This window comes from Hylobates moloch, unplaced genomic scaffold (genome assembly GCF_009828535.3).
Source record: "Hylobates moloch isolate HMO894 unplaced genomic scaffold, HMol_V3 SCAFFOLD_10, whole genome shotgun sequence".
In the NCBI taxonomy this organism is placed as follows: Eukaryota; Metazoa; Chordata; class Mammalia; order Primates; family Hylobatidae; genus Hylobates; species Hylobates moloch.
Window position 1 is genome coordinate 21,788,807 of NW_026652285.1, and position 27,452 is coordinate 21,816,258.

At 45.2% G+C, this 27,452-nt stretch overlaps 2 protein-coding genes across 16 annotated transcripts in view; one reads left to right on the forward strand and one right to left on the reverse strand.

The window, feature by feature from the left end:
- Nucleotides 1-193: 193 nt before the first annotated feature.
- Nucleotides 194-26,829, forward strand: LOC116474715 (uncharacterized). Of its 11 annotated transcripts, none has more exons than XR_009215408.1 (4): nt 457-650; nt 13,287-13,376; nt 24,246-24,376; nt 26,699-26,829. XR_009215408.1 is itself a non-coding variant. In XM_032163390.2 (3 exons), exons 1-3 carry the CDS (start codon nt 233-235, stop codon nt 26,703-26,705), a joined length of 306 nt encoding a protein of 101 aa, XP_032019281.1. In that variant the 5' UTR covers nt 194-232; the 3' UTR covers nt 26,706-26,808. The 11 variants fall into 11 exon arrangements, 4 of the variants coding, with proteins under 4 accessions (XP_032019281.1, XP_058302044.1, XP_058302043.1 ...); XR_009215412.1 differs by having other exon boundaries at nt 457-621; XM_032163390.2 differs by lacking the exons at nt 457-650; nt 24,246-24,376 and adding an exon at nt 194-441 and having other exon boundaries at nt 26,699-26,808.
- NPEPPS (aminopeptidase puromycin sensitive) overlaps nt 25,506-27,452 on the reverse strand; it is a 103,398-nt gene continuing 101,451 nt past the window's right edge. For all 5 annotated transcript variants that reach the window (XM_058446056.1, XM_058446057.1, XM_058446059.1 and 2 more), the window contains one exon: nt 25,506-27,018. In XM_058446056.1, the coding sequence (XP_058302039.1) occupies nt 26,866-27,018 (153 nt within the window). In that variant the 3' untranslated portion in view covers nt 25,506-26,865. The remainder of the gene's footprint in view (nt 27,019-27,452) is intronic.

The following is a 27,452-nucleotide window of genomic DNA, read 5'->3' on the forward strand; positions in this document are numbered from 1 at the left end:
CTGCCCTGGCCACGCGGAATCCCCAATTGGCCAGGCGCTCGGCGTCGAAGGGCCATCTCGTGCCCATTCGCCTGCAGGTTTCAAGGCCCGGGTTGGCTGGGCGGGCAGCGGAATGGAGCGCGCGGATTGGCCGGGGGGAGGGAGATTGGGATGGGGCAGGAGAGAGCCCGCTGTTGATTGGGTGGGCTTGGTAAAGGCCTTGAGCTCAGACCGGCTGAGCGCTGGGAGGAGGATGGACCGAAGGCACGACTCGGAGCCTGCGCGATTGGCTAGGATAGTAGGCGTTGATAGGATAGGGTGCCCGAGAGAACTGAGAGGAGTTCGGGGTCGGGGCGCGGGAAGGCGGGAGGCGCCCGGCTACCCTAGGAGCCCGGCGCGGGGCACGATGGGACGCCCCCGGGAAGAGGCGGAGCTGGGTTCGAACTCTGGGGCTGCGGTTGGGTAAGCGCCGTTGCTCCGAGGGGCGTGTTGAGCGAGGCTTTCGCGGGCCTGAGCGGGAGGGGGGGGCCGTTGAAGTCCTGCGCCGCGCCCACAGGAAGCTGCTTTAATGGCTAGGTCGACTTGGTTCCCTGCTTTCGGCTGGGACGGATCTGTAAGGCCATGTGGCTCCACTTCCAATGTGTAGATGTGGAAACTGAAGCCCAGAGAGGGTATGGAACTTGTCCAAGGTCACACAACTGGTTGGTTAGTGGCTTGATAAGCTCAAGCTCTCCTGACTGCCCTTGTCCCTACAAGCAGCTTCCTCTCCAAGGAGTCCCCTAGGCCTGCTTATATGGGGCTTGAGACCTGTGCTGTGATAAATCTGATTTGCTTATGGGTGAGCTGAGGGATTCCTCCTCTTAGACCCCCCATCCATAGCTACCAGGTGCTTGACAGAATGGAAATGTTTCACCCTCCAAAAGTACCCTGTAAAGGCCCAACCTCCAACCAGAATGTGTGTACAGGCATAAAGGATTGTGGTTCTTAACCTGTTTCAGTTCTCAACCCCGAAAGAAACTCATGAATGCCTTTTCTTAGCAAAATGCATGTAAAGAAAATGTGGGCCGGTCGCTGTGGCTCATGCCTGTAATCCCAGCACTTTGGGAGGCCGAGGGGGGCGGATGACGAGTCAAGAGATCGAGACCATCCTGGCCAACATGGTGAAACCCTGACTCTACTAAAATACAAAAAATTAGCCCGGCGTGGTGGCGCGTACCTGTAGTCCCAGCTATTCCTGAGGCTGAGGCAGGAGAATCGCTTGAACCCTGGAGGCAGAGGTTGCAGCCAGCCGATATCGCGCCACTGCAGTCCAGCCTGGCAACAGAGCGAGACTCCATCTCAAAGAAAAAAAATGTGCATACAGTATGTTGACTTCCTTTGACATTGGTAAGTGGGCTCCAGGTTAAGAATTTCCTAGGCTGGGAGCAGTGGCTCAGGCCTGTAATCCCAGGACTTTGGGAGGATCTCTTGAGCCCAGGAGTTCAAGACTAAGCTGGACAACTTAGCGAGATCCTGTCTCTTTTAAAAAATGAAGATTTTTAAAATGATAAAGGAAAAGTGTAATAATAGGGCCGGGTGCGGTGGCTCATGCCTGTAATCCCAGCACTTTGGGAGGCCGAGGTGGGCGGATCACTTGAGATGAGGAGTTCAAGAGCAGTCTGGCCAACATGGTGAAACCGTGTCTCTACTAAAAATACAAAAAAAAAAAAAACTAGCGGAGCGTGGTGGCGCACGCCTATAATCTCAGCTCCTCGGGAGGCTGAGACAGGAGAATCTCTTGAACCCGGGAGGCAGAGGTTGCAGTGAGCCAAGACTTCACCGCTGCACTCCAGCCTGGGCGACAGAGTAAGACTCTCAAAAAAAGAAAAAATAAATGATAACAAAATTTCTTGAATTGCTTCATTTTCACAGTACTGATGTAGGGGTAATTGGATGTAGCTGGTTCGTAGAGCTTTTTACCATATGACTTGAGCTGGTGAGGTAATTGCCCTGCACTAGCCACACTGGGAAAACTTAGGAGGAAGTCTGACTTTGCTGAAGGGTTTCACAAAGAATTAGGAAAGCTTGGCCAACTCTTCGTTGAAAGAGGAAGAAATGGTCTTTCTCTGCTAGAGATATCTTTGCAGTTTTGAAGCTAGAAATGTAGGGACACCATTCCTCACACCATACTGTGACTAGTGGATTTCCCATGGCTTAGCAGTTCCCTAACCCCAGCCTTTTGCTTCATCTATTAACTGGAAGAACTGCCCTGTGTGTGTAACTTTGTTATAAATCAGTGAAGATTGGGCCAGGGCATGGTGGGTCACGCCTGTAATCCCAGCACGTTGGGAGGCTGAGGTGGGCGGATCAACTGAGGTGAGGAGTTAGAGACCAGCTTGGCCAACACAGTGAAACCCTGTCTCTATTAAGATACAAAATTAGCTGGGCGTGGTGGTGGGCACCTGCAATCAATCCCAACTACTCAGTAGGCTGAAGCAGGAGAATTGCTTGAACCCGTGAGGCAGAGGTTGTAGTGAGCCAAGATTGCACCACTGCACTCCAGCCTGGGTGACAGAGCAAGACTCCATCTCAGAAACCCACTGTACTCCAGCCTGGGTGACAGCAAGACTCCATCTCAAAAAAACAAAACAAAACCAAAAACTGCATTCAGCCTGGGTGCCACAGCAAGACTCCATTTCAAAAAAAAAAAAAAACAATGAAGATTGGCCATGCGTGGTGGCTCACGCCTGTCATCGCAGTACTTTGGGAGGCTGAGGCTGGAGGATCTCTTGAGCCCAGGAGTTTGAGGCCAGCCTGGCCAACATGGTGAAACCCTGTCTGTACTAAAAATACAAAAATTAGCCGGGTGTGGTGGTGGGAGCCTGTAATCCTAGCTACTTGGGAGGCTGAAGCAGGAGAATCACTTGAACTCAGAAGTCAGAGGTTGCAGTGAGCCGAGATTGCGCCACTGCACTCCAGCCTGGGCGACAGTGAGACTGTCACCCTCCCGCCCCCGCCCCCCCCCCAAAAATCAATGAAGATTAAGTGGGATGACGTCTGTAAAAATCCTGGAATTGTCCTTACCTGAGTTACCTACACTACAAATTATCCATAATTTATTTCACTCAAGCGAACTGTCCCCTGCTCTCCAGCAGCTTGCTGGGCTACCTCTGTCTCAACATCAGTCATGATGATACCAGGGAGGGCAAATGGAAGCAACTGAAATAAGAGCAAAACCCTGTCTCTATACAATTTTCTTTCTTTTTTTTTTTGAGACAGTCTCGCTCTCACCGGGGCTGGAGTGCGGTGGCGCCATCTCGGCTCACTGCAACCTCCGCCTCCCGGGTTCAAGCAGTTCTCCTCTGTTCTTAGGATATAGACAAAACCACTTGCATGGCAGGCAAGGTCTTGTATGGTCTTGCCTCCACTCAACACTAGCTCGACTCAATCCCTTGTTCTCAGTCCCTTGTTTTCCCAAGTAGCTGGGATTACAGGTACCCACCACTACGCCCAGCTAATTTTTTTTGTATTTCAGATGGGGTTTCACCATGTTGGCCGGGCTGATTTCAAACTCCTGACCTCAAGTTATCCACCCGCCTCGGCCTCCCAAAGTGCTGGGATTACAGGCGTGAGCCACCATGCCCAACCTATACAATTTTGAAAAAGCTGGGCATGGTGGCATGTACTTCAGGAGGGTGAGGCAGGAGGATTACTTGAGGCCAGGAGTTCAAGGCTGCAGTGACCTATGATCCTGCACTCCAGCCTGGGTGACAGCGAGACCCTGTGGCTGAAGTAAAATGTTGGGAAAATAAAAGTTTTACAGCAAAGTTCCAATCAAACATAAAATCCTTACCAAAATCAAAATGAACTGACTTTAGTTGAACTAAAGTTACTGATGGTGCTGTTTAGTTCCTATCAAAAGTACTCACATTCAATAAATGCTGGTGAGGTACCAGAGCTTGAGTGATGAGCACAGACTCTAGAAATTGGGTGCCTGAGTTCCTATCCCAGCTCTACCACTTCTTAGTTTGTGAGTTAACTTTCCTCAATGTAAAATGGGACTGTTAATTGTCCTTACTATGTAGGGACAAATAGGGAGGTCCTAAGTGAGTTAAGACATGGTGAATGGGCTGAGTGCAGTGGCTCATGCCTATAATTACAGCACTTTGGGAGGCCGAGGCTGGAGGATCACTTGAGCCCAGGAGTTTGAGGCCAGCCTGGCCAACATGGTGAAACCCCATCTGTACTTAATACACAAATTAGCCGGGCGTGGTGGCAGGAGCCTATAATCCCAGCTACTCAGGAGGCTGAGGCAGGAGAATCACTTGAACCCAGGAGGTGGAGGTTGCAGTGAGCCGAGATCACACCATTGCACTCCAGCCTGGGTAACGCAGCGAGACCCCATCTCAAAAAAGAAAAGAAAAATATGGCAGCTTTAATTTTAATTAAAAAATAAAGACATGGTGAATACCAGTCTAGCATGTTATGTATGCATTGGCTGTTATCTCCTTACCATGTATTTTGTGCTAAGTGAGTGGTCCTTGGTCTATTAGGGAAGATAGACTTTAATCATTTAATCTCTCAAACATGTAAAGTTGTAAAAGTGACACATGTCAAGGAAGGTTCCAGTCAGGGGAGTTCAGGGAAAGCTTAGCTGAGGAAGGGAAGAGTGAAGAAGAGAGGAATAGTGTGTATGGAGGCTCTGGTGGGAAGGAGCTTGGGGATTACAAGTTACTGCAGGAATGCCAATGTCCCCAAAACAGAGAACAAGGGATTGAGTTGAGCTAGTGTTGAGTGGAGGCAAGACCATATAAGACCTTCCCTGCCATGCAAGTGGTTTTGTCTGTATCCTAAGAGCAAAGGAGAGCTATTGAAAGGTTTTAAGAAGGATGGTCATTACAATGTCGAGATTGGATGAGAAGGGGAAAGAGTAGATGCAGGGAGAGCAGTTAGGAGGCCGTTGCAGTAATCACATAGGACATGATACTTGTGAAAAGGAGAAGGGTGGAAGTAATGGTAGAAACACAAAGAGATAGCGAAATTAATTGAGCTTGGTGATTTTTTTTTTCTTTTTTTGAGACAGGATCTCGCTTTGTCTCCCAGGCTAGAATGCAGTGGCATGAAGAACTTTGTGATTGATTGAAAGAAGAGGGAAGTGTCCACTGGTCTCTACTAGATTTCTGGCTTGCACTGTGGAATGGGTGGTGATGCCACTTTGCAGTGTTTCCCAAGTGGGAGGAGTTGGTGGCCACATGGTTTAGTAGGATGGGGAGGATTACACCGAGACTTCAAGTTGCACTTCCTTGAACTATGTATGGATTACATCAGGCTTTTTTTTAGACAGGATCTTACAGTGTCACCCAAGCCGGAGTGCAGTGGCGCAATCTCGGCTCACTGCAGCCTCCACCACCTCTATTCAAGCTGGGACTACAGGCACATGCCACCACACCCAGCTAATTTTTATATTTTTTGTAGAGACATGGTCTCACCACATTGTCCAGGCTGTCTCGAACTCCTGAGCTCAAGCAGTCCGTCTGACTCAGCCTCCTAAAGTGCTGAGGTAACAGGCATGAGTTACTGCGCCCGGACGCTTTCTTCTTTCTCAGATTATCAAAGAAATATTTGTTCCTCACTGTAGAAATTTTGAAAAGGAATTCCGCACAAACCACCTGCAACCTCAAATTATATCCACCATTAAAATATTGGCATATTTTATCCAAAATAGTTCTATTTTAAATGGAAACCAAAATATTCTTATGTATCATTTCTTGTTGACTCCAAAAAATGTACTTTTAATAATTTTATTTATTTATTTATTTATTGAGACAGGATCTTGCTATGTTGCCCAGGCTGAAATGCAATGGCATGATCTTGGCTCACTGCAGCCTCAACCTCCCGGGCTCAAACAATCCTCCTCGCTTAGCCTCCCAAAAAGCTGGTACTACAGGTGTCAGCCACTGCACCTGGCTAATTTTGTTCATTTTTTTGTGGAGACAGGGTCTCCCTATGTTGCCTAGACAGGTCTTAAACTCCTGGACTCAAGTGATCCTCCTCCCTCTGCCTCCCAAGATGCTGGGATTATAGACATGAGCTACCTTGCTCCGCCCTTTTAAGAATTTTAAATTGACTCAACTCTTTATCAAGTTGCATTGAAAAGATAATATGAATTAAACATATGTGAACTGGCCCCAGTACATTTTCACACCGGTGGTGCAATGCAGAAGTGAAGCCTTTTAACTTTGACTTAGCCTTTAAAAAAGGTACCTACTGATAGAATAAGCTAAAAGTTGCAAATCGTTGAAGTATGTCCACTGGGTCCCAAAACTGAAAGTTCTCTGAGGCCTGTCTTCCTGGCCAGGTGTCACAGGGAATCTTGTACTCTGGCCCAGGGCTCTTCTATCTTTTCTGTTTTTATTTTTTTATATGTATAATTGCATAATGCTCTATTTTGATTATTTGCCTTGTACAATTTGTATGTATGCATGTATCTTTTGTCCTGAGTTAGACTATGACTCAGGGTTTCTCAACCTTGATTATTTTGGACAACATAATTCTTTTTTTTTTGCTGGTGGTGTGGGGGGTGGGTGGTGGCAGAGAGCAGAGTCTCACTCGTGTTCAGACTGGAGTGCCGTGGCGTGATCTTGGCTCACTGTGACCTCTGCCTCCTGGTAGCTGGGTAACCTCCTGAGTAGCTGGGATTACAGGCATGCACCACCACACCTGGCTAATTTTTGTATTTTTTGTAGAGATGGGGTTTTGCTGTGTTGCCCAGGCTTGTCTCGAACTCCTGGCCTCAAGTGATCCACCCGCCTCGGTTTCCCAAAGTGCTGGGATTACAGGCATGAGCCACTGTGCCTGCCCTCACATAATTACTTGTGGGGAAGCTGTCGTGTGCATTTCAGAATGTTTAGCAGCATTTCTGGCTCCTGCCTACTAAGTTCCACTAGCTCCTCTCCCACCAAGTCATGGTGGGACAATCAAAAATGTCTCCAGATGTTGCAGAATAACTCCTAGGAAGGGAGTGAATCCATCCCAAACACTCCCCACAATTGAGAACCACATTTATAGCTCCTCGAGGTCAGAAGCCATGTCATATAAATTCCCGTGTTTCCTGCCTAGCACATAGTAAGCATTTTTATTGTCCAAACAATATCATTGCTTCATGAAAATAATAGCTTTTTTTTTTTTTTTTTTGAGACCAAGTTTCACTCTTGTTGCCCAGGCTGGAGTGCAATGGCGCAATCTTGGCTCACGACAACCTCCGCCTCGTGCATTCAAGCGGTTCTCCTGCCTCAGCCTCCCTTGTAGCTGAGACTACAGGCATGTGCCACCATGCCCCAGCTAATTTTTTTGTATTTTTAGTAGAGATGCGGTTTCTCCATGTTGGTCAGGCTGGTCTCGAACTCCTGACCTCAGGTGATCCACCTGCCTCGGCCACCCAAAGTGCTGGGATTACAGGCGTGAGCCACCGCACATGGCCCTTTTTTTTTTTTTTTTTAAGACAGCGTCTTTCTCTGTCACCCAGGCTGGAGTGCAGTGATGTGATCCCATTGTAGCCTTGAACTTCCCGCTCAAGTGATCCTCCCACCTCAGCCTCCTCAGTAGCTGGGACTGCAGGTGTGTGCCACCACACCTGGCTAAATTTTTTGGGTATGTTGGGGGGTATTTTTTGTAGAAATGGGGTTTTGTCATGTTGCCCGGGCTGGTCTCAAACTCCTGGGCTTAAGTGAACCTCCCACCTCCCAAAGTGCTAGTATTATAGGTGTGAGCCACTGCACCCAGCCTGATGTCTTTAAAACACTTATTCTTTGTATTGTTCAATGCTCTTTACATATAGTAACTCATTTAATCCTCCCAGAAACCCTCCGAAATAGGTACTCCTATTGTGCCTTTTTTACAGTCAAGAAACTAAGGCTTGGCTGGGTGCGGTGGCTCATGCCTGTAATCCCAGCACTTTGGGAGGCCGAGGCGGCGAGGCAGGTGGATCATGAGGTCAGGAGTTCAAGACCAGCCTGGCCAAGATGATGAAACCCCGTCTCTACTAGAAAATACAAAAAAAATTAGCCGGGCGTGGTGGCGGACACCTGTAATCCCAGCTACTCTGGAGGCTGAGGCAGGAGAATTGCTTGAACCAGGGAGGTGGAGATTGCAGTGGGCCGAGATCGCGCCACAGCACTCCAGCCTGGGCGACAGAGCGAGACTCCATCTCAAAAAAAAGACAAAAAAAAAAACCGAGAAAGGAAACTAAGGCTCCAAGAGTTTAGGTTAGTTGCTTAAGGTCGCCCAGCTGAGAGAAGTGACACCTGGGATCTGAACGCTAGCCCAGGTAGTCTGGCTACAGATTCTGGGCTGTCAACCATTTTGCTGTATACTGCTTCTAAATACAAAGAAAAGAATTAACTCATGACAGTGCTTTCAAAAAGCCTCATGTTATCCATCTGCCCACAAAATTTGCATAGACAAACATATGGTAAAAATAAAATTTCCCGGCCAGGCGCAGTGGCTCACTCCTGTAATCCTAGCACTTTGGGAGGCTGAGGGGGGCAGATCACCTGAGGTGGGGAATTCAAGACCATCCTGACCAACATGGAAAAACCCTGACTCTATTAAAAATACAAAATTAACTGGGTGTGGTGGCGCGTGCCTGTAATCCCAGCTACTTGGGAGGCTGAGGCAGAAAAATCACTTGAACCTGGGAGGCGGAGGTTGCGGTGAGCCAAGAGTGTGCCATTGCTTCCAGCCTGGGCAACAAGAGTGAAACTCCATCTCAAAAAAAATAAAAAATAAAAATAAATAAATAAAATTTCCTATTCTGCCACAAAACATGATACAGTATAGCAAAGCATGTTGCTGTGTTGCTGAAATTTTCTAAGTTGTTTGAATGGCTGCATCCTAGTCTATCAAGAGGATAGACAATAAACTAATGTAACCAGTCCCTTGTTATTGGGCATATGGGTTGTTGCTGATATTTATTTGAAACGTAACTGTTTTTGAAATATAATTTACATGCGGTAAAGTGCACCAATTTTAAGAGTACAGTTTGGTAAGTTTTGACAAATGTATAAACCTGTGCTACCACTACCACAGTCAAGATACTGACCATCTGATCACCTTTGTTCCTTTCTGTGGTAATGTGCTGGAGCTAGCTAGTACCAGCTCAGGAGAGCCAAATATGTACATCTCTTCCCAAATCTACATTAGTAACATCGTATTAGTAGCTCAAAGTTGGTCATGGTGGGAGTATTTACACCACAGAAAACAGTAAGTACCACAAATCCGGGCTCTTTTCTTTTCTTTTCTCTTCTCTTCTCTTCTCTTCTCTTTTCTTTTCTTTTCTTTTCTTTCGGAACCAATTTGCCAGCACCATGACTTACACTCCTTTGCAATCAACCTCCTACATCCTACAGCCACAGTCTACTTGTGGACATTATTTTATTTTGTGTTCTCTAGAATTTTATATAAGTAAAATCATGCCATATGTACTCTTTGGTGCTTCTTTTGCTCAGTGTGTTTTTGAAATTAATCACATTGTTGCGCACAGCAGTAGTTCATCCCTTTTTATCGTTTTACATTCCATGGATGTACCACACATTTATTCATTCATCTAGTGATGGACATTTGGGTTGCTTCCATTTGGGACTACTATAAATAAACTTGTCATAAATATTTATGTGCCAGTCATTGGGTGGACAAGTTTGAATTATTCTTGGAAAAATAGCTAGGAGTAGAGTTGCTGGGTCATATGTTAAGCTTATATTTTTATATAAAGAGCTGCTAACCTGTTTTCCAAAGTGGTTTGAGACAGGATTTTGCTGTGTTGCCCAGCCTGGAGTGCAGTGACCTACAGCCTCAACCTGCCCAGCCGATCTTCTCACCTCAATACCCCAAGTAACTGGGACCGCTGGTGCATGTCACCACTCCTGGCTAATTTTATTTTTTGTAGAGACAGGGTCTCACTGTGTTGCTCAGGCTGATCTCGAACTCCTGGGCTCAAGTGATCCTCTCATCTTGGCCTCCCAAGGTGCTGGGAATACAGGTGTGAGCCAATGCACCCAGTCAGTCTTGTCTTTTTAGTCGTAGACATTCTAGTGGGTGGATGTATAGTGTTATCTCATTGTGTTTATTTTTAAATTGCCTTTATTGTGGTATAACATATTTTTTAAAATATAGGTTTTAGGTTTCTATGCTAATCTGATGACCATCACAATCAAGATAGTGAACATTTCTATCACCACCAAAAGTTCTTGTGTCACTTCCAAACGACTTTCCTCCTCCACCTCTATCTCCAGGCAACCACCAATCTGTCCTCTGTCATTATAGATTGGATTTGTCTTTTTTTTTTTTTTTTTAAGTCAGGGTCTCACTCTGTCACCCAGGCTGGAGTGCAGTGATGCAATCTCAACTCACTGCAACCTCCACTTCCTGGGTCAAGCAGTCCTCCCACCTCAGCCTCCTGAGTAGCTGAAACTACAGGAATGTGCCACCATACCCGGCTAATTTTTGTATTTTTTGTAGAGACAGGGTTTTGCTATATTGCCCAGGCTGGTTTCAGACCCTGGACTGAAGTGATCTTCTGCCTCAGCCTCCCCAAAGTGCCGGAATTACAGACATGAGCCACCACGCCTGGCCAGATTTGTCTTTTTTAGACTTTTGTATAAATAGAATCATAAAACGTACTATTTTTGTGTCTGTTGTCATTTGCTTAGTGTGAGATTCATCCAGTTGTTCCATGTATCAAGTTTGTTCCTTTTTCTTGCTGAGTAATATTCTCTTGTAGGAATTTGCCAGAATTGGCTTAGTCATTCTCCTGTTTATGGACATTTGGATTGTGTCTGGGGCTACTATGAATTAATGCTGTTTTGAACGTTTTTGTGTGAGTCTGTGTGTGGACCTGTGTTTGTTTGTTTGTTTGTTTTTGAGACGAAGTCTCACTCTGTCATCCAGGCTGGAGTGCAATAGGGTGATCTCGGCTCACTGCAACCTCCGCCTTCCAGGTTCAAACAATTCTTCTGCCTCAGCCTCCCGAGTAGTTGGGATTACAGGCATGTGCCACCATGCCTAGCTAATTTTTTTCGTATTTTTTTGCAGAGACGGGGTTTCACCATGTTGGCCCAGCTGGTCTTGAACTCCTGACCTCAAGTAATCCACCCGCCTCAGCCTCCCAAAGTGCTGGGATTACAGGCATGAGCCACCGTGCCCAGCTTGGACATGTGCTTTTATCTTATTTCTACCTAGGAGTGGAAATGCTAGGTCATATGGTGTGCATATATTTATAAGAAACTGCCTAACTCTTTTCCAAAGTTGCTGTATTACGGTACATTTCTACCACAAATGTTTGAGAGTTTTAGTTGCTCCACATTTTCATGAACACTTGATATTGTCAGTCTTTTTAATTTTAGCCATTCTAGTCATAGTATTTCATTATGGTTTAAATTTGCATTTCTATGATGACCTAATGATGTTGAACTTTTTTTTTTTTTTTTTTTCAGATGGAGTCTCGCCCAGGCTGAAGTACAGTGGCACGATCTCAGCTCACTGCAAGCTCCGCCTCCTGGGTTCACACCATTCTCCTGCCTCAGCCTCCCTAGTAGCTGGGACTACAGGTGCCCGCCACCACGCCCGGCTAATTTTTTGTATTTCTAGTAGAGACGGGGTTTCACTGTGTTAGCCAGGATGGTCTTGATCTCCTGACCTCATGATCTGCCTGCCTCGGCCTCCCAAAGTGCTGGGGTTACAGGCGTGAGCCACCGCGCCCGGCCAATGATGTTGAACATTTTTTACCAGTCTACTGGCCATTCAAATATCTTATTTTGTGAAATATCTGTTTAAATATTTTGCCCATTAAAAAAAAAAAATTGATCTAGGCCGGGTGCAGTGGCTCACACCTATAATCCTAGCACTTTGGAAGTCCAAGTGGGGTGGATCACCTGAGGTAAGGAGTTCGAGACCAGCCTGGCCAACATGGCGAAACCCCGTATCTATTGAAAATACAAAAATTAGCCTGGGGTGGTGGTGTGTGCCTGTAATCCCAGCTATGATGCCTAGAACAGGACAAAACAAAATCTAAACTTTAAACAGAGGATACATATTCTCAGAGATATAACAATGTTGTATCAATGAAATAAGAACAGGTTGTTTTTAAAAAAGAACATTGGAGAATAAAACATCTAAAAAATATGATAACCATTAACTTTAATCAATGAGTTGGAAGATAAAATTGAGAAAATAGCTTTTTTAAAAACCCTAAAAGCCGGAAAAATTTAAAAAAAACTAAAGGCGGCCCAGTAAGACTAATATTCAATTAAGAAGCATTACAGAGGGCTGGGTGTGGTGGCTCACGCCTGTAATCCCAGCACTTTGGGAGGCCGAGGTGGGCAGATCACGAGGTCAGGAGTTCGATAGCAGCCTGACCAACATGGTGAAGCCCCATCTCTACTAAAAATACAAGAATTAGCCGGGCATGGTGGCGCATGCCTGTAATCCCAACTACGCGGGAAGTTGAGGCAGGAGAATTGCTTGAACCTGCGAGGCGGAGGTCACAGTGAGTCGAGATTGCTGGAGTGTACTGACACTGCAGCCTGGACAACAGAGTGAGGCTCCGTCTCAAGAAAAAAAAGCAGTATTATAGTGATATGGAACATAGAGAAATGGAGAGAAAACAATCATCAAAGGACAAATTCAAGAAGTCATCTCAGATCTGAATGGCCTAGATTTCCAAAATGAAAGGCCCACTGAGTACACAATGTAATGGATGAAAACGTTCATTCAAAGACATATTATCATGCAGTTTCTGATCAATGAGTTAATAGAGGATCCTAAAACATAGAAAAAGCAGGTCACATTCAAAGGAACGGCGATGAGAATGGCATCATGCTTCTTATTAGCCATGCTGAAGGATAATGTAGGAATGTTTTCCAATGATTTATGATATATAATTTTATAAATTATTTACATTGTGAATTCAGTAGAGTAAGCATATTTTCAGGGCCAAGTATAGTGGCTCATGCCTGTAATCCCAAGCCTTTGGCAAGCCGAGGCTGATGGATCACTTGAGCCTCAGGAGTTCAAGAGCAGCTTGGGCAACATGGTGAAACCCTATCTCTACAAAAAAAAAAAAAAAATGGTTTGTGCTTGGAGTCCCAGCTACTTGGGAAGCTGCATGTGGAGGATCACCTGAGCCCAGGGAGATAGAGCCTACAGTGAGCCATGATCATGCCACTGCACTCCAGCATGGGCAACAGAGTGAGACCCTGTCTCAAAAAAATAAAAAATAAAGCATATTTTCAGATACATAAAATCTTATTTCCTATCCATGTACCCTTTCTCAGGAAACTACTGGAGGATGTGGTGCACCAGAATAAGAGAATAAACCAAGAAACAGGAAGACGTGATCCCAGCAACAGGGTATTCCAGTATAGGTGAGAAATAAGAAAGTCTCCAAGATGATAATGAAGGGAAATCCTAGGGTGATAGCTGGCCTGGCAGCAGGCATAGAGAGCAATCAGTAAGGCTGGAGCCGGAGGACAAAAGCCTCCAGGTGGGAGGTACCCAAGAAATAAGATGAAATGAATACAGGAAAAATCTACACTTTTAGTGAACGATGGAGAATAAATTCATGATTGGAACATAGAAAACTAAGCAAATAAATCCCAATTTTGTTTTTAGGTATAATTGACTCCATGAAATTTTTTTTAACTAACAAAGAAACAAAACATAATCATAGTAGGCTAAATTGCCCAGCGGTGAATAATATATCCAGAGGCATAAACAGAGTGTGTCGATTTCCACCAAGCCCAGCATAACATGGGCTTTCCTCTTTATGGTCCAAGATGGCTACTTCCTTTCCAGCCATCCTGCCTGCACTCCAGCCAGCATGAGTCCTCTTTGTTCCAGCTATCCTGGGTTTCTTTTGGTTAACTAGGAATTAATGAAATTCAATTAGTAAATTAAAGCATTAAGTTAATAAATGTTTGAATTAAAATATTAGTCTGGGCATGATGACTCATACCTCTAGTCCCAGATACTTCAGAGGCTGAGGTGGGAGGATCAATTAAGCCCGAGAGGTAGAGGCTGCAGTGAGTGATTATTGTGCCACTGCACTCCAGCCTACATGACAGTGGGAGACCCTGTCTCCAAAAAAAAAAAAAAAAAGCCAGGCGCAGTGGCTCACTCCTGTAATCCCGGCATTTTGGGAGGCTGAGGTGGGCAGATCCTTTGAGGTCAGGAGTTTGAGAACAACCTGGCCAAGATGGTGAAACCCTGTCTCTACTAAAAATACAAAAATTAGCTGGGCATGGTGGTACACCCCTGTAGTCCCAGCTACTCAGGAGGCTGAGGCAGGAGAATCTCTTGAACCTGGGAGGCAGAGGCTGCAGTGAGCCGAGATACCACCACATTCCAGCCTGGGTGACGGAGCTAGGCTCCATCTCAAAAAAAAAAAAAGAGAGAGAGAGACCCTGTCTCGGGCGGAGTTCCAGAACAGCCAGGCCAACATGGTGAAACCCTGTCTCCACTAAAAATACAAAAATGAGCCAGATGTGCTGGTGGGTGCCTGTAATCCCAGCTATTCAGGAAGCTGAGGCAGGAGAATCACTTAAACCTGGGAGGCAGAGGTTGCAGTGAGCCGAGGTTGTGCCATTGCACTCCAGCCTGGGTGACAAGAGCAAGACTGTGTCTCAAAAAGATAAAATAAATGCATCACTGAGTGTTCAGAACAGCTGGGTTTTGACAGAGGTTCCAGTGATGACTTGTGTGACCTTGGGTAAAGCACCCTCTGGAACTCAGGTCCTCTTCTGAAAAATGGGAGGGTGGAAGAGATGATAATAAAAACATCAACCACAGTGCAGATCACCAGGATGTGGCAGTGCTGTGTAAGTGACTGAATGCTATGTAACCAGCTCAGCCTCCTGAGTAGCTGATACCACAGACACGCACCACCATGCCCACCTAATTTTTTTTGAAACAAAGTCTCTGTCACCCAGGCTGGAGTGCAGTGGCATGATCTTGGCTCACTGCAACCTCCACCTCCTGGGTTCAAGCAGTTCTCCGGCCTCTGCCTCCCAAGTAGCTGGGACTACAGGTGCGCGCTACCACTCCTGGCTAAGTTTTTGTATTTTTAGTAGAGACAGGGTTTCACCATGTTGGCCAGGCTGGCCTTAAACTCCTGACCTCAGATGATCCACCCACCTCCACCTCCCCATTGTTGGGATTACAGGCTGAGCCACCGCACCCAGCCAACCTGTGGCTAATTTTTAAATTATCTGTAGAGACAAGGTTGTGCTTTGTTGCCCAGATTGGGCTCGAACTCCTGGGCTCAAGCAAGGAATCATCCCGCCTTGACCTCCCAAAGTGCTGGGATCACAGGCATGAGCTGCTGTGCTCGGTGGTGATTTTTCAAGAAAAGCTGGTAATCTGGATTTTTATTTAAAATACCTCGATTTTTTAAAGCTGGAATGGAAATTTTCAAGCAGATTGAGGATTTTTGGTCTTCCCACCCACTGGCCACATGAGAAAATAAAATAAGTAAATAAAATTTCAAAAAGACTTTGAAAGCATTGTGTAGGTCAAGAAAAAGAAATGCAAGTTTGCAACCTCTGGGGTGTAGTACTATAGAACATTTAGAGTAGTCAGTGACTTCTCTGGGGAAGAATTGTGTCTAGTTTGTTCTACTCACAGCTAGCAAGAGGGTTGTGGTAATGGTAAATCACATGCCTATCTGGGCAGAAGCTCTGCCCTCCTATACTTGGGTAATGTTTCATATTTTGCAGGCAGAGAAGACATGGCCCAAAATGAACCATTATGTTTCTCCATGGTAGCATGTCAGGGCTGGTCAGATTGGAGAGGTAAACTCCAGGTTTCTCATCCATTCTGTGAAATTTGACTACTGGTTGTGCCTACTACTCGGAACCATTGTAAGAATAAAGTATCACATATTTGGAAATAGGTGGAATTTTTCCTAAAGTGTAATAAAGCAGGTACCAATTGGGATAATGATTTTGCCATGAACAGCTCAGAGTATAACATTTCTGGAATGATGGCAGCTGCTATAAAAGCTGAGCTGGGACCAGCCTGGCTAACATGGTGAAACTCCGTCTCTACTAAAAATACAAAAATTAGCTGGATGTGGTGGCACATGCCTGTAGTCCCAGCTACTCAGGAGGCTGAGGCAAAAGAATTGCTTGAACCCAGGAGGCGGAGGTTGCAGCGAGTGGAGATCGCACCACTGCACTCCAGCCTGGGTAATAGAGTGAGACTCTGTCAAAAAAAAGAAAAAAGAAGATGTTGGGCTTAAGCTTTGGCTATAAGAAATCAAGAGGTAGCCGGATGCAGTGGCTCACACCTGTAATCCCGGCACTTTGGGAGGCCAAGGCGGGTGGATCACGAGGTCAGGAGATCGAGACCATCCTGACTGACACAGTGAAACCCCGTCTCTACTAAAAATAGAAAAAATAAGCCAGGCGTGGTGGCATGCGCATGTAGTCACAGCTACTTGGGAGGCTGAGGCAGGAGAATTGCTTAAACCCAGGAGGCGGAGGTTGGAGTGAGCTGAGATCGCACCACTGCACTCCAACCTGTGCGACAGAGTGAGACTCTGTCTCAAAAAAAAAGAAAAAGAAATCAAGAGGCAAGAATGCTTTGGTGATTCTGCTCTGGTGGGTTTGAGGAGGCAGAATGATCTTTTCTGGAAGCGGTGTCAGGGAGTTGGTGTAGAGCTGAGAAATCCACATTGCCATAAATGGTGTGATCCTGCTCCAAAGAGCTGCATTCACCCCCAGGCTTCATAAGCCTCACACTGGAAGTTTCAACTGAAATAAACTTATGACCTTTCCATCAGTTCCCTGGAGTAGGTCAGGGTTTTAGAGGGTATTTCATATTCCCATTATGAGGAGATTTGAACTCTTGGGTTCTATTAAGAAAGCAGCACAACTTATTATTACTAATAATATAATCTTAGTAGTATTCCTATAATGCTTTATAACTTAAAAAGGCCTTTTATTTGTATTATTCTCATTTTGCTCCCTGATAACTATGAGATAACTTATTATTTCCACTTTACAGGTGAGGAATCTGATGTTCTCCGATTGTTCCTTAGAGTCCTGAATATTTTTACTTTTTTAGGACAATGGAGTCACATTGTGTTTCCTAGGCTGGTCCTGAACTCCTGGCCTCAAGTGATCCTTCCACCGTTGCCTCCCTAAGTGCTGGGATTACAGATGTGAGCCACCATGCCTGGCCGAGTTCTGAATCTTTAACAAGGCCCAAGTTCTTGCCATCCTGGCTCTAGTCTGTCTCTCCAGACCCCTCTTGTACCACTTTCCTGAGAGCTTTCTGTTCTCCTGGGTTTCTCTTTTTTTTTCCCAGTATCTTTTTTTTTTTTTTTTTTTTTTTTTTTGAGACAGTCTCTCGCTGTTGTACTATCTTGGCTCACTGCAACCTCCACCTCCCGGATTCAAGCGATTCTTGTGCTTCAGCCTCTCGAGTAGCTGGAATTACAGATGTGCACCACCACGCCTGGCTAATTTTTTTGTATTTTTAGTAGAGTCAGGGTTTTGCCATTTTGGCCAAGCTAGTCTCAAAACTCCTGACCTTGGTTGATCTGTCCACCTTGGCCTCCTAAAGTGCTGAGATTACAGGCGTGAGCCACTGCAATATGCTGTTTCTTCTGCTAATAACACTTATTTTATTTTATTTCATTTTTTTAAATGGAGTCTCACTCTGTCGCCGGGCTGGAGTGCAGTGGTGCAATCTCAGCTCACTGCAGCCTCTGCCTCCTGGGTTCAAGCAATTCTCCTGGCTCAGCCTCCCGAGTAGCTGGGACTACAGGCGTGCACCACCATGCCGAGCTAATTTTTATATTTTTAGTAGAGACGGGGTTTCACCATGTTGGCCGGGATGGTCTCGATCTCTTGACCTTGTGATCTGCTCGCCTCGGCCTCCCAATGTGCTGGGATTACAGGTGTGAGCCACTGCGCTTGGCCGAGTATCCTTTTTTTTTTTTTTTTTGAGACAGGGTCTTGCTCAGTCACCCAGGCTGGAGTGCAGTGGCTGGACCACATCTCGTGTACCTCAACTTCCTGGGCTCATGCGATCCTCCCACCTCAGCCTCCCAAGTAGTTGGGACTATGGGCGCATGCCACCACGCCTAGCTAATTTTTTTTTTTTAAGTAGATACTGGGTCTCACTATGTTACCTTGGTTGGTCTTGAACTCCTGGGCTTAAGCAATCCTCCCACCTCAGCCTCACAAAGCGCTGGGATCACAGGTGTGAGCTGCTGCACCCGGCCCATCTTGGATTTCTTTTGCTTTTTTTTTTTTTTTGAGACGGACTTTTGCTCTTGTTGCCCAGGCTGGAGTGCAATAGCACCGCCTCGGCTCACTGCAACCTCCACCTCCCAGGTACAAGGGATTCTCCTGCCTCAGCCTCCCGAGTAGCTGGGATTACAGGCGCCCGCCACCATGCCCGTCTAATTTTTTTGTATTTTTAGTAAAGACGGGGGTTTCACCATGTTGGCCAGGCTGGTCTCGAACTCCTGACCTCAGGTGATCTGCCTGACTTGGCCTCCCAAAGTGCTGGGATTACAGGCGTGAGCCACCATGCCCAGCCCTCTTTTGCTTTCTTAAATAGGTCTGCTTCCTTCTAACTACAGGCCCATTGCACATGCTGTTTCTTCTGCTAATAACACTTTTTCTCTCCCCTTTGCCTGGCAACTACTCATCTTTCAGGTTTCAGTTTAACATTTCTCCAGGGAGACTTTCCTGACCCTTCAGGCTACTTTGAACTGTCTGGTGTAGCACACTGAACTTCCCACTCCAGAGTCGGCACACTTAAAATTACTCATTCGATATCTCTTGTCACTGCTAGATCATAAGCTCCATTAGGGCAGAGACCAAGTCTACCTTATTTGATACTGTAGCCTCAATATCTAGTATAATAGGCATTTCCTTCTGCAGTAAAAGCTTTTGCAACTACTGTCTGCCATCCGAATCCCATAGGCATTGAACAAATCCATCGGAACCTTGCCTTGAATACTGCACTCAGGTTTAATGCTGTGGGGCTTTTCTGACAAGGTTCTTGTGGTAACCAAGGTCTTTTTATCAGTGGCCAAAATGCACACCTGTCACATCAAATAGCAGCCTGTGAGGCTGGAGGACAGTGCTGCTGTATTATTTGATAATGACTAGAAAAGGCCGGTCCTCTTCTCACCAGCCTTCTGTGATGCCTACATACCAATGAGAACCTTTGCCCAGCATCTTACTGGGGATGGCTAAGGTTGGATCCTAGAGAACAAGAACATTTAAAGCTACCTAGATTATTCCTATCTCAGGTCTTTCTTGGGTTTAGTGCACACTTGGGTCATTACCGGATGGATGGCACATTTGTTTTATTTGTTGGAAGCAGTGAGGTGTAGTCACCAAGTTAATGGGAGCAAGCCTAGGAGTAGGGCAACACAGTTGCTCAGGCTGGCGTGGCAGGCGTCAGCAGGTAAGCAAGCCCCAGTGGGAGGAACGCGTGGCCTCATTCAACACTGTCAGCAAGCTGAAGTCCCTGCACATTGGGAACCTGTGAGAAGAGCACCCTCACCCCCCTTTTTTCCAAACCAGTCACATCTCTCTTCACCAAAATCTTTGTGAAATTCTTCATCATATAACTTCCTGAATCTAGTTAATGGTGATACGAACCGAAATTTATAGCTCAACACCCAGGCAACAGCGTATAGGATTGCAAGCGTTAGTTCCAAATATAGTGCAGTTCACATCTCCAGTGAGGGAAGAACATTGAGTGAATTCATTACATGAGCCACTTAAACTAATTGAGCCAGGAACTTAAAGTCACATTCTTCAAATGTGTGCACTCCACAAAACTGGCATTTAACATCAGTAAGTCAGGCTGGAAAACATTCATGAACCAGTGACTCTAAACAAGGAAGAAACACTTCTCAAGGTATGCGTTTGCCAGCTGTTACTTTTTTCACAAGTAGTCTTTGGTGATTAGCTTCATGACTTAGGACACGGGTGGCAGCTCTGAGCATGGCACATTTAGTTTCATACAGCAAAGACTGAAAACACGTGGCAGTGGTTACATGATCAGACAAGTGAAGGAGGCACAGCCTATCTTCATTACTAAAAATATTCAAAATGCATAGAGTATAAAAAGGTAGAGGAGTTTGTAAGAAGAGTCACTTTTTTCCCTTCAATTTTTGGAAAATGAATACGACATACATTACATTCATGAAAACATTTTAAATGAATAGGGGTTAGTGATATAATGTTCTTAGATGAACAGCAATTTGTTACAAGATTAGTAAAAATGTAACTTCTTTTTTGTTTTTTGGAGAGAGGGTCTCACTCTGTTGCCCAGGCTCTGTAGTGCAGTGGCACAAACACGGCTCACTGCCGCCTCCACCTCCTGGACTCAAGCGATCCCCCAACCTCAGCCTTCTGAGCAGTTGGGGCTACAGGTGTGTGCTACCACACCCAGTTAATTTTTTCAATTTTTTGTAGAGACAGAGTCTCACACCATGTTGCCCAGGCTATTACTTTCAGTGATACACAAAAAAATACACTTGGATATATGAGGTGTAGCTCAGGGTGATCCAATAGAACTTTCCTGAGTGATGAATATGATTTATATCTGTGCTGTCCAATACAGTAGCCACTACCCTTATGTGGCTGCTGTGCAGTTGATATGTGGCTAGTGCAACCAAGCAAATTTTTTCTTGAGACAGAGTCTTGCCCTGTTACCCAGGCTGGAGTGCAGTGGCACGGAGTGCAATCTCCGCCTCCTGGGCTCAAGCAATTCCTCTGCCTCATCCTCCCTAGTAGTTGGGATTACAGGCATGCGCCTGGTTAATTTTTGTATTTTTAGTAGAGACAGGGTTTCACCATGTTTTCCAGGCTGGTCTTGAACTCAAGCGATCCACCTGCCTTGGCCTCCCAAAGCGCTGGGATTACAGGCGTGAGCCAGCCCCAAGCAACTTTTTATTTAATTCTAATTAATTTAAATAGCTGCGTATGGCTAGTAGCTACTATATTGGTCACACAGGTCTTCCATTTGCTGAGAATAAGCAATTAAGAGAAGGCCAGGTTTGGTAGCCGAGAGATCTAAATCATGTACTATTTCGTTGTTTATCCAATAGTCTATCTACTCCGTTACTGTTATAAGAATGAACTAAGAAGCCAGGTGCGGTGGCTCACGCCTGTAATCCCAGCACTTTGGGAGGCCCAGGTGGGCGGTCAGGAGTTCAACACCACCCTGGCCAGCATGGCGAAACCTCGTGTCTACTAAAAATACAAAAATTAGCCAGACAGGTGGTGCATGCCTGTAATCCCAGCTACTCGGGAGGCTGAAGGTGGGAGAATCGCTTGAACCTGGGAGGCGGAGGTTGCAGTGAGCCGAGATCACGCCATTGCACTCCAGCCTGGGCAACAGAGCAAGACTCCATCTCAAAAAAAAAAAAAAAAAAAAATGAACTAAGGCCGGGCAAGATGGCTCATGCCTGTACTCCCAGCAACTTGGGATCACTTGAGCCTAGGAGTTGAAGACAAGCCTGGGCAACATGGTGAAAACCCACCTCCACAAAATTAACAAATTAAATTAGTGGGTGTGGTGGCACACACCTGTAGTCCCAGCTACTCAGGAGGCTGAGGTGGGAGGATCCCTTGAGCCCAGAAGTTCAAGGCTGCAGTGAGCCGGGATCGCGCCACTGCACTCCAGCCTGGGTGACAAAGAGATCATCTCAAGCAAAAAAGAAGAAAACAAAGAACTGCTTTACACCTGTAGGGGGCACAGTATTAACTTCATCCTATCCCATCCCTTCACATTCTGACTTACAAGTACTCTGCTGATTGATAGAAGAGGAAATTGACCTGTTAGAAAAGCAACAGCAATCACATCCATTCTCATTCATCTCAAATATTTTAAGTGCTTTGTACTTTTTCTTGTAAGTTGTTTCCCTCCATCTCCCTTCTATTATTTTGTATGGTGTTCTTGAGACTTCTCCCACTAACCTAATAGCCATTCCACATACTGATTTTTTCTTCTCCTTATTTTTATTACTATTATTTTTGTTTGTTTGAGACAGGGTTTTGCTCTCTCACCCAGGATGGAGTGCAGTGGTGCCATAATGACTCACTGTAGCCTCAACTTACTGGGCTCCAGCGATCCTCCTCCCACCTCAGCCTCCTGAGTAGCTGGGACCACAGGCATATACCACTATGCCTGACTAATTTTTTGTATTTTGTATAACGAGACGGGGTTTCGTTATGTTGCCCAGGCTGGTCTTGAGCTCCTGAGCTCAAGCAATCCACCCACCTTGGCTTCCCAAAGTGCTGGGATTACAGGCATGAGCCACCACCCCTGGCCCTATTGAGACAGGGTCTCACTGTTACCCAGCCTGGAGTGCAGTGGTGCGATCATAGGTCAGTGCAGCCTCAGCCTCCTGAGTAGCTGGGACTACAGGCACATGCCAACATGCCCAGCTAATTTTTTTACTTTTACTAGAGACGGAGTTTTACCATGTGGCCAAGGCTGTCTCAATCTCCTGAGCTCAAGTGATCCTCCCGCCTTGGCCTCCCAAAGTGCCAGGATTACAGGTGTGAGCTACCATGCCTGCACCTCCTTAACTATTTTTTTTTTTTTTTTTTGAGATAGGGTCTTGCCTTGTCACCCAGGCTGGAGTGCAGTGGCGTGATCTCGGCTCACTGCAACCTCCTCCTGCTGGGCTCAAGCGACTCTCCTGCCTCAGCCTCCTAAGTAGCTGGGACTACAGGAGCGTGCCACCACACCCAGCTAATTTTTGTATTTTTTGTAGAGATGGGGTTTCACTATGTTACCCAGGCTGGTCTCAAACTCCTGTTCTCAAGTGATCCGCCTGCCTCAGCTTCCCAAAGTGCTGGGATTACAGGCGTGAGCCACTGTGCCTGGCCCCCTCCTTAATTTTAAAAGTACAAGCTAATAAACATTAAGGAAGAGAATGTCCAGATGAGTATAAATAATGCAAGGTAATCAGTGCCTTATTAAGAGTTGCCCAGAATTGCAGTGTAACGTAATACACCTGTAAAATTTGTCAAATTGGTGATGAAGGTTAAAGTTGATTAGAGTAGGAATAGGGGATGTCTCAGAGGACCATACTGGTACTGTCAGCCAAACCATGACAAGGATTATTTTTTTCTTCCTGGTAGTCATCTTAATTGATGTATATCTGCTATTAGCTGCTACAACCTCCCTGAGAAAGCACAGATCATGATAGTAAACTATGTTCATTCTCTGCCAATTCCTCCCCAGTGTTGGAAACAGAAGCCCAGTAGTGAAAGCTACAGCTGCCAGATACTTGCAGTGGAATCACAGGAGCAATCGGAGTTCTTTATAAATGGCAGTAACAACTCACTTGACTTTCCTTCACCTGACACTGTCACCTATCACAACATTGGCCATCAAACTGGTAGAACAACCAGTCCTCTGATTTGGTTTCCTAGGGAAGGCAGTTGTTCAGCTCAATGTTTGGTTAACATCAAGGCTCTTATTCTTGCATTTGAAACCAAACACCTCAATCATTTTGCTTGCACCAGGGTTGGTACAAGGAGGCATGGTCCTTCTTGGGTGAGTATTTTACATTGTCACAAATACTCTTATTTAGAGAAAACCAACTCTGAAACCCTAAAACTAGTATCTAGTAAAGGAAGAGATTCTGTTCTATCAAGCAATATATTTTTCAGTCAAGAATGACGCTCTAAGTATATAGATTCAGCAGTATAAACATATTACCAAAAGCTTGGATTTTTATTTATTCATTTTGAGATGGAATTTCACTCTCGTTGCCCAGGCTGGAGTGCAATGGCGCAATCTCGGCTCGCCGCAACCTCTGCCTCCTGGGTTCAAGCAATTCTCCTGCCTCAGCCTCCCAAGTAGCTGGGATTACAGGCATACACCACCACACCCGGCTAATTTTGTCTTTTTTGTTTTTAGTAGAGACAGGGGTTCTCCATGTTGGTCAGGCTAGTCTCGAACTCCCGACCTCAGGTGAACTGTCCACCTGGGCCTCCCAAAGTGCTGGGAATACAGGCGTGAGCCACCGCGCCCAGCTCTTGAGTTCTCCTTTCTATTCCTAGATGTGAAGGAGCAAAGAGGAGGAGCCAGAAGCTAGAGGGGGCTGCTTGGTGAAAGCTGTGGTCTTTGCTAAAGGGACACAGACAACCCATGTGACCTGGCAATGAGAAAGCCAGAGTACTCTGACCATCTTTTCCTTGTGTCTTCTTATCTTCTTTGGATATTATTAATTGGATAAACAGAAGCTGAAGTCAGAGGGCAAGGGAGCCATTCATGCAGTCCATGTGGGTCAGCACCCGCTGGGGTCCACAGTGGGATGAAGACGGGTTCTGAAAGGCAAATGGAAGACATCCAGTATAACCTCTCCCTGAACGTAATTCAAACTACTTACCTATTACAGACAAAAATCACATGTATGCTGAAAGTAAAATAACCTGTTTCCAGAATTTCTGGTTGCAAAATTCTGAGTTCTTCAATTAAAACTGCATTTTTCTCAGTCTTTTTGGTGCCCCTGCTTCACTGGTGCCTTAAGCACGTTTGGAGAGCCTGAGGGCAGCCCTGAGCATGGTGCCTGAACTAGGGTACCTCAAAACTAGGGACTGGGGCCGGGCGCGGTGGCTCACGCTTGTAATCCCAGCACTTTGGGAGGCCGAGGCGGGTGAATCACGAGGTCAGGAGATCGAGACCACGGTGAAACCCCGTCTCTACTAAAAATACAAAAAATTAGCCAGGCGTGGTGGCGGGCGCCTGTAGTCCCAGCTACTCGAAGAGGCTGAGGCAGGAGAATGGCGTGAACCCGGGAGGCGGAGCTTGCAGTGAGCCGAGATTGCGCCACTGCACTCCAGCCTGGGGGACAGAGCCAGACTCTGTCTCAAAAAAAAAAAAAAAAAAAAACTAGGGACTGAGGAAGTCTCAAGTTCATTCCTGAATGCTGACTGTAAGAGTCTCTGAGAGAGTTTTGAGAATGTAGAACTGATTTAGAATGAATCTCAGGATTTTTCTGTTAAGATCTATAAATTAGGAATTAAGGAACTGGATTTTTTTGAATTTGAAAAATCCTATGATAGTATAACTTTTTTTTTTTTTTTTTTTTTTTTTTTTAATTTTATTTATTTATTTATTTATTTTTTTTTTTGAGACGGAGTTTTGCTCTGTCTCCCAGGCTGGAGTGCAGTGGCGCGATCTCGGCTCACTGCAAGCTCCGCCTCCCGGGTTCACGCCATTCTCCTGCCTCAGCCTCCCGAGTAGCTGGGATTACAGGCGCCCGCCACTGCGCCCGGCTAATTTTTTGTATTTTTAGTAGAGACGGGGTTTCACCGTGTTAGCCAGGATGATCTCGATCTCCTGACCTCGTGATCCACCCGCCTCGGCCTCCCAAAGTGCTGGGATTACAGGCGTGAGCCACCGCGCCCGGCCGATAGTATAACTTTGCATAAGCCTACTGAATGATAGGAAAGTTTTTAGTTTCTTATCAAAGAGAATAAAGTGAATCAGCACATCAGTTTCACATTGACATTTTTATTAACGCCAACTGTTTTTTAATTGTTATTTTTTTAAAACAATAGCACAAAAATGTTTCAAGGAAGCAGTCTCACAATCTGATGACCTTCTGAAATAGTTAAGCCACACCAAATATGAATTTCTGTTAACACAAAAAAATTTTTTAAGAAAAAAAGAAAAAAAAAGGGAAAGAAGGGAATGAGATTTAGATTTAAAACTCATTGGATTAAATAGGTGAGGCTTGTTAGTAGGATATACTGTTGAAGCAAACAGTGGCACACACAGGCTTACAGTCTTTGTTTTTTAAACCAGTTACCACTAATGTATAAGCCCTGCAGCAGTTACCACTGACTTCTCGCATGCATAAAATGAACCAGGAGAAGCCAGTGGTGATACTGTTATGAAGAGGTTCAATACCTGGCTTGTCAGACAACTAAGACCATTTTTAGCAGAGTAACTCCTTCAGAAAGGCCTGGCGGAAGATCTTTTTATTTCTATTGTCTCACCTATATGAATTTCAGGGTTCTTATAAGTCATCTTTAAAAAGAAAAAAAATAATGTATATCAGTTTCTCTTTATTTAATGTGGCTATGAAAGATGTTTCCTTATTATTTATCTCTAAGAAGGACACCGGGGAATGGGGGTTGGGGGTGGAACTAAAGGGAGGAAAAGAACCAGAACAGGGTAGGTTTTGTTTCTTTTTGTTTTTTGTTTTTGTTTTTTGTTTTTTTTTTTTGGCCAAGGGGTCACACAGAAGGGAAGGCAAGGAGGAAAATTAAACTACAATCCTTGGTTCAGATTGAGTTATACAGGAATATATCTTCCTGATCAGTCCCCGTGCCAAAAAAAAAAAAAAAAGCCACTTGGAATTATGCACTGACTCCAACTATGTTATACCAGCTATCAGCCTTTTGTGTTTAACCATTCCCAGAAATGGACACCACCCTTGGCTTATAGGCTGCTTGCAGAACCCACTTCACAAAAATCCTCTTTACCAAGAAGCCTCTAGTTTCCTTTTGGTAGGTTATAAAAACAGAACATCTGTCATTAACAGTAGGGTGTTAAATACTTTTAACCACTGACAAGGCTTCAGAAAGTTTCACAGTTTCATTATGCTCTATTTTATTACTATCGTATTTACATTTTTATTTTTTATTTATTTTTTGCTGAATTGCTGATTTTCCTTTTTCAATAGAATTTAATCCTGGAGTGTGAGCAGGAACCAGTTAACTACATTCATTGTCCAACCCCCACTGGTTTGAAAGAAGACTCCAAATTCTTGGCATACGAATCAGCTGTTCGGTAGCTCCACCTTATCCCTGCAGCGAAGCAGCAGAACCGCCAATGGCGGCACCTCAGGATTCACACTGTGGGTGGTGAGACCTTCCGCTGAAGGAGGTACTGGTGGATGCTCTCGGCATCTCGCTTTAGCCAAGCAGCATTCAGCAGAATATTTTCACAACACTGCTGGATGGTACGCTCAGCTGAAGGAGCTGGGTGACTCTCGAAGAAAGCCTGGTATAAAACAACCCAGAATGCAGGATCATTACTAGCAGTAAGAAGTTAATATTACAGGTTACGAAAAAATACCCACTGGTCTATATGAAGGATGCATAATCCTTCATGAGGCATGAGAATTTACCACTGCCACCCTCAGGCTAAAAGAAAACAAGCAACTCCTTGCACCTGCATATAGGAATTCTCCACTTAAATATTATATGCTTAACAAACTAATCGAAAGTTAATAAAGAGACAGAACCTATTGCCTTTCTTTTAGGCTAATTGTGTAGTGGTAAATACAGTCTTTGGACTGAAGACTTGGAACTTGAATCTAGGCTTGGTCATGTACTAGCTTGTGACTGTGAGAAAATTAACTGCTGTAAGTCTCAGTTTTCTCAACTATGAGAAAATATTCACTCCAGAAGATTAAAGAGACAATCCATATAAAC

Excerpts from the sequence above, each read along its gene's own strand:
- LOC116474715 (XM_058446060.1), top strand. The coding sequence starts at position 233 with ATGGACCGAAGGCACGACTCGGAGCCTGCGCGATTGGCTAGGATAGTA. Across the intron at positions 442-13,286 it reads AACTCTGGGGCTGCGGTTGG|GAAACTACTGGAGGATGTGG; the intron begins GTAAGCGCCGTT and ends ACCCTTTCTCAG. Across the intron at positions 13,377-23,241 it reads AACAGGGTATTCCAGTATAG|TGTTGGAAACAGAAGCCCAG; the intron begins GTGAGAAATAAG and ends ATTCCTCCCCAG.